General features: G+C 37.7%; 1 protein-coding gene across 3 annotated transcripts in view; it reads left to right on the forward strand.

The window, feature by feature from the left end:
• The window catches only part of TBC1D4 (TBC1 domain family, member 4), a 90,488-nt gene that overhangs the window by 59,238 nt on the left and 19,386 nt on the right, over positions 1-11,864 (forward strand). For 2 of the 3 annotated variants that reach the window (XM_011972012.1, XM_011972013.1), the window contains 3 exons: positions 2,110-2,270; positions 4,789-4,998; positions 8,494-8,652. In XM_011972012.1, the coding sequence (XP_011827402.1) occupies positions 2,110-2,270; positions 4,789-4,998; positions 8,494-8,652 (530 nt within the window). The remainder of the gene's footprint in view (positions 1-2,109; positions 2,271-4,788; positions 4,999-8,493; positions 8,653-11,864) is intronic. The other variant, XM_011972014.1, reaches the window with a different exon arrangement.

Here is an 11,864-nt window from a genome sequence, read left to right on the forward strand (position 1 = left end):
ATTTTTTTAGTTATAATTTTATTTTAAGATGAAGTCTTGCTCTGTTGCCTAGGCTGAAGTGTAGTGGCGCATTCTCGGCTCACTGCAGCCTCTGCCTCCTGGGTTCAAGAGAACCTCGTGCCTCCCAAGTAGCTGGGATTACAGGCGCCTGCCACCATGCCCAGCTAAGTTTTTTTTTTTTTTTTTGTATTTTTGGTGGAGACAGGTTTTCACCATGTTGGCCATGCTGCTCTTGAACTCCTGACCTCAGGTGATCTGCCCACCTCGGCCTCCCAAAGTGCTGAGTTTACAGATGGTGAGCCACAGCTCCTGGCCACCGCCTCAGGAATTTTGAACAATGGGCACGTATTAGGGTTATAATGTTATCCAGGATATACAATAACCAGAGTTTGACTATATTGAGATATATGTATCAAGTACTGTACTTTCTAAGGTATCACATCATAATACTTACTGTCTGCACAGCAGCTCAGAAGTCTTTTTTTAACTTTAATTTAGTCAGTCCAGAAGTAATGTTTCCATAACACAGATCCAGACTAGAACTAACTGAATTGACTGAGTAAATAAAGATACGATAGGCAGTTGCTGAGTTGCTCTTCTCACTATTAATTGCCTCAACACTATGGAGTTCCTTTGAGTATCTGAGGGTGGCTGTTCTGGCTGAGCTTTGTTTCTGACCTCAGCACTGACCTTTCTGATTCCATCAGAAGTCTTATACCTTCATTTGTTGGTATCATCACCTGTAAATATTGGTATCCTCATCGTTCTCTCAGGCAAACTTAGACTACGAAACTTAAAAATGTAAGATATCCCTGCCACTAACAGCACCAATTATTGTGAGGTCTTCCAGCAGCAAACATAGTTGATCTCAAAAATAATTTTGAGTCATACTGACCTTTTTTTGCAGATAGACCATCATAACTCAAAGTGGTATTTTCTAGGAAATGAAATGTTTACAGTAGAGGAGCATTTTCCTATGCACTAATATAGAATGATGTGACATTCCTCCCTGCCCCCCCCCCAAAAAAAAATTGAGGGAGGTGATTCTAGAGTCAATTAATTTCAATAAGTTAGGGAATTTCTATACACTGTTTCCCTGTTGGAGAGGTACAATGCATGCCAGTGTATTAACAGTCTCTAACAAGTACTGCTATAAAGAAATCTGTTAACATTTTTTAACAGGCTGGGTGTGATGCCTCATGTCTGTAATCCCAACACTTTGGGAGCTGAGACAGGAGAATTGCTTGAGCGCAGGAATTGGAGACCAGACTGGGCAACACAGTGGGACCCTGTCTCTATGACGATTTTTTAAAACAAATAGCCAGGTGTGGTGGTGTGCACCTGTAGTCCCAGCTACTCGGGAGGCTGAGGCAGGAGGATCTCTGGAGCCCAGGAGGTGGAGGCTGCAATGAGCTGTGGTTGTGCCACTGCATTCCAGCCTGGGTGAAAAAATGAGACCTTATCTCACAAAATAAATAAGTCAATAAAAATTTAAAAAGATCTATTTTTTAACGTAGCCGTCCAATCTTATTTGACCCCAGTTGTTTCTTAGTATATCACCTAACAATAATCCCAAGGTTGACTGTTCTGCCTATATTCAGGTTATCTTCTGCCATGATCCAACTATTGGTGGCTGACAATTCAGAGACAGATCTTAACAGTCACAGGCAATTAGAAACAGTCTTTATTGACATGTTCTATAAGAGCTCTAACAAAAGCACTTTGTGAGCCTTTTACGGAATATTTACCTTGTTTTGAATAAGCTATTCATGTTATTTCCTTAGCAAAGCATGAGTTCATGACTTAAGCAACCTGTATTCCTCCTTATAAGTGCTTCTGTTCCTCAGATTAGAACTAGGACTGGTTGGCTGCTAAGGAATGAGTAGAAACAGGGGAGCTTCTCTTGACTGGGCTGTGGCCTAGATTGCTGTTTCCCCAGGATGCGGTGGCCTGGGTGACTAGTGTGCCTGGTGACGCATTGCTCCATGTTGCCTGTGGCTTGTGCTTGCCCGTGACGGAACTTGTGAATGGCTTGTGCTACCAGTTGGTTGTGAAGTGCCTTGATGTGCAGCTCTCCTTACAAGTGATACGTGTATTTGCTTTCCACAGTGATGGAGAAGGGAGGAAAAGGACCTCGTCTACCTGCAGCAATGAGTCCCTAAGTGTGGGAGGAACCTCTGTCACTCCTCGCCGGATCTCCTGGCGGCAGCGCATTTTCCTCAGGGTTGCTTCTCCCATGAACAAATCACCCTCAGCAATGCAGCAGCAAGGTCTGTGTGGTGCTCCGCAAGGAATTCATCCCTATGAGTGTCAGAAATTAGCTAATGGAATACAAATGCTGTGTATAAAGAGATTGAAGTGATGACCGTGTAGAAATTACTTTCTGTATGTGACACAATGGTTTCTCTTTCAGGTACCATTAGAAAACATTAGACAGTCAATACCTGATTGTTGAATGAATGAATGAATGAGTGAGAGAGTTTCCAAAAACCTGTACTTGGGCCTACTCCACAAGGTAGAGGGAACTGTGATAGTGCTAGGAAAGAAGTTGTATGTCCTTTTTCTTTCTTTTCTTTTCTTTTTTTGCCCCAGAAGATCAGGCCTTGCTCTGTTGCCCAGGCTAGGGTTGCAGCAGTGTAATCATAGCTCACTGTAGCCTTGAACTCCTGGGCCCAAGCAATCATCTTGCCTCAGCTTCCAAAGATCTTTTTATTAGAAAAGCAACATAGCCTTTTATAAGAGCCACACATAAAACAAACTGATGTAGAAATATTGAGCAATAAAGGAATGTATACAATACACTAGGCAAATACTAAGCAAAAGAGAGCACAGGCAGCTCTTTTTGATTAATTGACTTATTAAATTAAAGCCAAAGCATCCAAAGAGGCAAAGCACATGTAACAGTAAACAAAAGGATAGAACAATCACGAGAACATACATAATGATGTAATTTTGAGAGCTAGAAAATAACACCTAAAAGAATTCTGGAGTGAAATCACTAAATTAATAGCTCCCGTGGGAGATTTTAACATATTCATCTTTAGAAATTAAACATAAATAGTATTTGAGTAACACAAATAAATAAGCTTGACCTAATATTTATACAGAACTTTGCCTCCTATAGAGAAAACTCACTAATTTTTAGCACACTTGGAACATTCATAAAATGTAATTATGTACCTGTCCACAAAGATTTTTAAGTAAATCATTTTGAAATTCAGATAACCATGATCGTTTATACAAATATTATCTGACCACAATGCCAAAAAAAGAAAGAAATCAAGGATTAGAAGACAAGTAGAATGACATGTGTTTGGGAATAGAAAACTACTCTTGGAAGCTAGTAGGAAGAAAATTCGATGATTAGAGTCTTACCTATTAAAATGGATCTAGGGAGCCGTTAAAAGCCATGAATGTGTTTACATAAAATCAAGAAGGCCAAAAATTAGTTATACTGAGTGTTCAACTCAAAAAGCTAGTTTGAGCCAGGTTTTAAAATTTTAAAACAACAACAGGAAAACATATGGAAGTAAATAATAAGAGTAAAGGCAGAGGTCAATGAATAAAAACAAAAATAGAAGGAAACAACTGGTATTAATAAAGATGAAGTTAACTCTGCCTGAGATGGTCAGAAAAAGCTTCACAGAACAATGACATATTTATTTAAACTCGTTGCTGGAAGAACCGTGCTTTAGAAAGAAGGAATGACGAAGCTCTGGAGTCATTTGAGTGAACTTTTCAGATCAGAGGATCATGAGAAATTCAGCATGATGGATGCAAAGAATGGGAGATTGATATATGATACTAGAAATCTGAGTGGAGACCAGAATCTGAAGGGACTTAAGTGTTAGTCCCAATTTGTTCTTGGGATATAAGCAACCATTGAAATGTTTTAAGAGATGTGATTATGGTTGTTAATAGGAAAATCATTGGCAGTAGGAAGGGAGAGAATGAGTCACCTGTTAAGGGAGTGTTGCACGTGGAATACTGCACAGCCATGAAAAAGAATGAAATCATGTCCTTTGGAGCAACATGGATGTAGCTGGAGGCCATTATCCTAAGAATTAACACAGGAGTAGAAAACCAAATACTGCATGTTCTCACTTATAAGTGGGAGTTAAACACTGAGTACACATAGAAACAAAGAAGGGAACATTAGACACTGGGACCCCCTTGAGGTTGGAGGGTGGGAGGATCTGAGTGGTGAAGTCATTTGTACATCGTACCCCAGAGTCACCTAATTTACCCATGTAGCAAACCTGCACATGGACCCCTTGAACCTAAAATAAAAGTTGAAAAAGAAAAAGGTGTTGCAGGAGGAGTGAGCAGACGGAGTACTGTGCTCAGCCAGGAGAGACCCAGCATTGCTCACTGGCTCTGCTTCTGATGGATTCTGATGATCGATGTAGACCTTTGGAGATCACTGATCCCTAGCCACTTAATTTTCTTGTTCCTCACAGCCAGAGAATATACGTAAGTAAATTGCAGAAGTGTTGGACTCAGGAGAGGCCAGTTAGTTTTGGGGCACCTATCTTACAGAGCTCTCTGGGTAGAAAGAAGAAGTGGTGAAATGACCTATGCTTTTGTTTCATCATGACAGGGAAATCTAGAAGGGGAATTCAGTCTAGTGAATTCGCTTAAATATTAGCTCCAGAAACTAAGTTACGGGGAAAGCGGCTTTGTGACATTTTGAAGTGTAGAAGATCAGATGAGAATGTGAATTCTCCAGAAACTTGTGTAGTCTGGGTTACTGCTAAGGAATGCCTCTCACTGTGTTCTTCTCGGCAGATGGATTGGACAGGAACGAGCTGCTGCCACTGTCCCCTCTCTCTCCAACCATGGAGGAGGAACCGCTGGTTATATTCCTGTCTGGGGAGGATGACCCAGAAAAGATTGAAGAAAGAAAGAAATCAAAAGAACTGAGGAGCTTGTGGAGAAAAGCTATACACCAACAAATCTTGTTGCTTCGAATGGAAAAAGAAAACCAGAAACTTGAAGGTTAGCCATTCTAACAGACTAAATGCTATGATGCTATGATTGAAGGGTGCAGGTTAAACCTACCTTTCTCTCCCCATACATGCCATCTGCACTCAGTTTTGGACCGTATGCACACTTTAAGAAGAATATCTGCTGATTATAATTGTTGATTTCCGTTTTGTGAGGTGGTTATAACATGGGAAAGGTCAGCTTAAGATATTTGTGGTTTTGTTTTAAATGGGTTTGTATTTTAAATAGATTTAAGACATAAGAAACCCTTAGAGTATATTTAGGTAAAATAGAATGTAGATAATATGGAATCAATGTATTTGATGTGTCTGAAAGTTTATTATCTTAGTGTCACTTCTAAAAAATCCTTAAATACGAGAAAGCAAATTTTTTCTTTGAATGTGATTTTCAAGTTTCAGGTTAATTACATTCATAATGGGAGAAATATGCCTACTTCAAATAAATTCTACTTACATTGTATTCAATTTAACTATTTAATTGTAATTATCTGTTATCAAGCCAAATCTGTTCCTATTTTTTGTTAATGCTTTGTAAATTTTCTATTTAACAAAATTATATTCAAGTTATTATATTTATAATCAAATAATTTATAACAGATTTTGTACTGTTTGTGGTGGTTTATTGCTAAGTTTATGATTACCAAATGCTTTGGAATGTGTTTTTCAGCCTTTGAAAGAATGATGTAATTTACTCCAGTACTGATAGAACCGCATATAAGGAGATGCTAAGAAATCCAAAAATGTATACATTTCATTCTTTTGGGAAAATCACTTAACCTGAAGGGGCTTCATTTTTACACTTGTAAAATGAAACGTTTAACCTAAGTGGTCCGTTTGACCTTTAAGATTATTGGCATAAGTATAATTTAGATATTTCTCTCACTTGCTTTTATTTTGTTGTCTTTCCTAAAGCTTTTTTAGTGCAGGTATTCCACATTGCTGAGTTTATAATTTACCTTAAAATTCCTGTTACTACACCTATGATTCAATTCAATTTTTTATTTTAACAATATGTAGTTTGCAAGAGCACATTTTTAAAAATTGCTGTTGGCGGAGTGAAAAGTACATAGGATTTTAAATATCCTTTGGAAATATATCCTCTTTTCTTTAAAATTAAAAACGCTATGAATTGTCATTAGCATAGTTTTAAGAGTTCAGTGCGATAAATGGTCTGCTCACTTGAGGTTTCACAGGTTTCAAAAGAAATTGAATTCTTAATTGTAAGCAAGTGGTTATATCTTGAACTAACTCAGGAAAATAGGTTGAAGAAAAGATGGTCATCATTCCCTCAAAAAATTTAATGCATGAAACTATATTTCACTTGGGAGTATGTACAAATAAAATCTGATATTAAATATCAAAGAATAGTTTCAGAATCATAGACTATTTGAAATAGAAATAGTCTTAGAGATTACTTAGCTAGATTCTTCATTCTACAGCAGAAGTAGTGACTGGCTCGGGGAAGGTAGGGAATTAACCTAAGGTCAAATAGTGACATGTTGGCAGAGCAAGTACCAAAACTCAGGTTTATTCATCATGGTTCTCGGGCTTTCCCCAGCACCCCACAGTATTTCTCAGCTATGTAAATATAAGGAAATGGAATGTTTTACATAAATGGCTGCATGTGTATTCTGAGGTCAGTTATATTCTCTAATTTTGCAGGGTGAGAAAGGAGGTGACATTTAGAATACATTCTCAGAAACCTTTATCGGTTCTCTGTTTCTCAGCCTACATAACAGAGATAAAAAATAGTTTAAACTATGAAAATTCTAACCAATGGATAATTATTTCTTGATAGTTCTTTAGTCTTTTCTAAACAGTTAAGGGTAGATATTAACTGTCCCAATTCACCATTTTATCCTCAGGGTGTGCTGCTGGTACATAAGCAGATTCTTATGATTATTTTAAATGAACAATAATCTAGAGAAGATTAGAGAAAAACCCTAAGGAAGTAAGTTTTGTCCATCGTGGAGAAAATAATTAGTAAAGTTATATATAGGAGTATATTTGTTTTTAGTCCTAATAAACCCACACCTTTAAAAAAATTATTTGGTTATCAGAGAACTATAAGGCAAATAGCCAAACAGCCAAGCTAAACCGTGTTAGAAAGCCATCTATGGTATCCGGAAGGAATAGTTTTGTACTGTGACTTATCTTTAGGTTATGTCTGGACTTTTAAGTAAGAATTTTTACTGCCTTGCTTGAATAAGTTTGTTATAAGATATTTTAAGTCTTTTGAAATGGTTTCAAACACACTAAGTAAAGAGTAACTTTCATTCTGCTGTTGTTTTTGTGCTGTCGAGGACTTGGGATGCATGACAAAGATTTGTGTTGCAGGAGGTAAGGTGGCCAAGCGCTGTGAGCATGCGTGAATACAGATTGCTCTGAGACGTTCCTGTCCACCGTGATCCTAATGAAGAGAAGAAGTATACTCTTGTGTCCGCTCTTCCTTCTCTTTTCAAATCAATTTTTCACGATAAAGACCAAATCAAGATACTGGTTGCTTTTATAGACATTTATTTTAACGAGCTCTGGGCATGTATGTTCGACCATCAAATTAGAGAGAATTATTTATTATTTAAAAAATAGAATTAGTGTTAACTTCAGTGAAAGGGATTTTCCTTTTTAAGTTTATTACAAATGAACACAAGAGGACTGGGCACAGTGGCTCACACCTGTTATCCCAGTTCTTTGGGAGGCTGAGGTAGGAGGATTGCTTGAGGCCAGATTTTAAGACCAGCCTGGGTGACATAGCGAGACCCCATCTTTACAAAAAAGTTTGCCAAATTAGCCAAGTGTAGTGGCGCATGCCTGTAGTCCCAGCTACCCAGGAGGCTGAGATGGGAGCTCAGGAGGTTGAGGCTACAGTGAGCTATGATTGCACCACGGCATTCCAGCTTGGGGTACTGAGGGAGACCCTGTCTCTAAAAAGCAAAAACAAAAACAAACGAAAGAGAAAATAACGAACACAGGAACACATAAGCTAGTTTTATTAGTTATTAAGGGCAGTGTGGATAACTCTGGAAACAGTTATAAAAATGTATCATGTTATCATGGTGATATATTTTTCAAATCAAGATTAGCATGAGTCTTTGCTCATGTATGGCACATATAAAATATTAACACTTCAGTGGTATTTAAGATGATGTGAGCTATCATTTCCTGGGCTATCCATCACATTTGTCAAAAAAGTGGAAAATTATAGAGTGATCAACATGGTTTACTTTTTATGCTTAACAGAGTTACCATATGTAAGATACAGAGTAAAACCTCCTTGGGAAGTTATTCCTCATTTTTTTCTCACATGAAATGATTCAAAGCTTGAGACCCTTTCATGTATCCTCAATTTGTTTTAGATTTTCTTTTTAAGATATACTACCAGTTAATTCCTGAAAGTCATTTGGTATGGTTTTACAAATACAATCAAATGTTTACAATTTTACATTTTAAAAACACATTGGTCTTACATAAATTCTTTTTTCCTTAGCAAGCAGAGATGAACTCCAGTCCAGAAAAGTTAAATTAGACTATGAAGAAGTTGGTGCATGTCAGAAAGAGGTCTTAATAACTTGGGATAAGAAGTTGTTAAACTGCAGAGCTAAAATCAGATGTGATATGGAAGATATTCATACTCTTCTTAAAGAAGGTATTTGGGATAATCTCAATATTTTTTGTTTTTTTGTGTTTGATTTGTGGAGCTCAGATGTAATTTTGTCCTTGTGTTTTGCTTAGTAAAAAAAAAGAAGTAATTTGTTTCTTCTTGTAGTTTAGTGACTGTCTCTGAGGAGGTAGCACAAACCTATTTTCAGCTTGGTGGTGGTGTTTACCAAGAAAGAAGGGCATGCATTGATACAAATCTTTGATCACTGCCATAAAATTATTAATAATTCAGTCTTTCAAACTTGGCTCATTTTCATCATTTGGTCAGAAGTATTCATTTACATATATGTGTATATTTACATGAATGTGTATATATACTTGTATGTATTTATATAGAGAGAGACTTATATTCTGGCTAAGTAATCAACCACTTTTCTTTCATCCATTCATTTCTTCACTAATTTTGGAGAAGTTGCTTTTATTTAGCCATTATATTGCGTTTATTCTTTTATTGCTGCTATGCCATATAAGTTGCCTGATATTTAAGAATTTTAAATTTAAAAATAAAATGAATAAGTCAACTTTTAGTTGCAGTTTCTGTGACTCACATTAAATATGTTAAAATTAGAATCTCCATAGCCTACATAAACTGTGGATGTAAAATAAAAATTCCAAAATACCCAAAGAAATTCTACAATGAATGTTGTTTTAAAAGCCTATGCCAATGTGTGAGACTGTTGAACCGCAGTTAAGTTTAAATTAAGATAAGGGTTATTTTGAAAGCTGCTTCGTTGACAAACTTAATATAGTGTTCTTTATCCTTAAAGATATGGAAATCCTAAAGATTTTTATTGAATGCTTTATTTGGGAGACACAGTAATGGTTAACAGGATGTCTGTGAGATGTGGATTTTTTGAAATGATTTTCAAAGATATTTTAGGAGTGCTTATCTTCCCATGTCTTATTGGATACAGTTTAAACTTCTTGGCCCTGTGCCCAGGGCCTTTGTATTAGTCCATTTTTACTCTGCTGATAAAGACATACCCGATACTGAGTAATTTCTAAAGAAAAAGAGGTTTAATGGACTCACAGTTCCACGTGGCTGGGGAGGCCTCACAATCATGATGGAAGGTGAAAGGCATGTCTTACGTGGAGGCAGACAAGAGAGAAAATGAGAACCTAGTGAAAGGGGTTTCTCCTTAACGAACCATCAAATTTCATGAGACTTACTTACTACCACAAAAACAGTATGGGGGAAACTGCCCCATGATTCAATTATGTCCCACCGGGTCCTTCTCACTACACGTGGGAATTATGGGAGCTACAATTCAAGATGAGATTTGGGTGGGGACACAGCCAGACCATATTGTTCTTCTATAAGCTCTCCTTCCTCCTTTCTGATCTAATTTTTTATCTCTCCTTACCTTGTATTGTATGCTCTGGAGACACTGAACTGTTATACTTTGAGCACTGATATGTCCTTTGCTATTTCTTGCATGGAATGTTCCAGTCCTCCCTACTCTCCTTCTTCCTTACTTCTCTACATTCTCATTTCCCATCTCCCTTTCTTTCCACCCCATCCTCTTCTCAATCCTCTTTCCTCCGCCCTTTCCTCTGGTCCTCTCCCAGAGTGCCTGCTGCCTGCACTTTAAGCCCAGAGCATCCTATTATCCCTCAGGTCCCTCAAATATCATTTCCTCAGAGCATCACCCCTGACCCCCCAAAAAATCAATTCATTGTACTTTATCATTATTTTTCATGATTAATTATACTTAATCATAATTTATAGTTTAATAATTATGTATGTATTTGTTTAATGTTTTTCTTACCCCACCACTGCACACCTAGCACCTAAGAGAGTATCTTGCACTTGTCACTGAATGAATGAATGGATGAATGAATGAATGAATGAGATGATTTTCCTGAGAATGGATTTATTCATCACTCAATGATGAGGCGTCCTGACTGCCTTGCTTTATTCTCTGCTGCATACTGGATGCTCAATAAATGTATGTTTGACTGAAATGATGTCGCTTTTTGTACATTTATTATTGGATGGATAATAAAACTGCCCACTCATGTTATCAGTGATTCATTTAGTGGGCTGATAGTTACCTTCTAAAAATGACATTTTCTATGCTGTCATTCATTCCTTCAACAAATGCATAAGCAGCAAGGGATATTCTTGGATTTTATCATACAGAGATGAAAATATGCTTGCTATTCTCAAGGACCATTTAAGTAGGGAAAAGAGACAAAACTTCAGTGTAGAGCTAACTGCAATCTAATAAGGTAATGTTACAGTATGAGTCAAATAGTATGTGAAAAGGGACTGATTACATCTGGAGATGTTAGGGAGAGCTTCAACAGAAAAGGTGGCACTCAAGCTCATTCATGAAAGATGAATAGACATACAATGGGTAATCAAGTGAGGGAGCTTGGGATTCCCTAAAGGCAACAGTAGGTGCTAAAAGCTGGAGAAGCGAAAATGACCACAAGCGTCTAGTATACATCAGGGACTGGGAAGTAATGGTGCTTAGAAAGGTAGTTTGGAGCTATATTGTAGAGGCCTCATAAATCATGCCAACGAGCCTCGGTTTCACCTATCGGACAATAATACTTTCAGCTTGTACAAACTCTGGCATTCGTTCAGAAGAGATTACTGCCATTAAGCCTTTCCTTAACCAGCTAGAGCAAAGGAACCCATTGTAGATTCAATCTGTCCAAACTGAAAACTCCTAGTGAGTGAAATAAAGTTGCCTGCACTGTGCGGAGTTGAATTCTGTCCCTCCCAGTGCTTGCTTCATTTCCCTTGGCATAAAAAACATAGTCATAGTGTCCTCGAACTGCTTGGGATACATTTTGGTGTTGAAGCATAATAGAGTTAATGTTTTATTATATGTGCTAAGCATTTTCTTCTCAAAGCCCGAATGTTGTTCTGGAGCATGTCAGTTACACCTTCTTATTGTGTACTACTTTTATTATTATTATTTTTTTTAGACAGAGTCTCACTCTGTCTCCCAGGCTGGAGTGCAGTGGTGCGATCTCAGCTCACTGCAACCTCCGTCCCCCAGGTTCAAGCCATTCTCCTACCTCAGCCTCGCGAGTAGCTGGGATTACAGGTGCACGCCACCACACTCGCTAATTTTTGTATTTTTAGTAGAGGCAGGGTTTCGCTATGTTGGCCAGGCCAGTAACGAACTCCTTGCCTGCCTGGGCCTCCCAAAGTATTGGGATTACAGGTGCGAGCCACCATGC

This window comes from Mandrillus leucophaeus, unplaced genomic scaffold, assembly GCF_000951045.1.
Source record: "Mandrillus leucophaeus isolate KB7577 unplaced genomic scaffold, Mleu.le_1.0 Scaffold126, whole genome shotgun sequence".
Lineage (NCBI taxonomy): Eukaryota > Metazoa > Chordata > Mammalia > Primates > Cercopithecidae > Mandrillus > Mandrillus leucophaeus.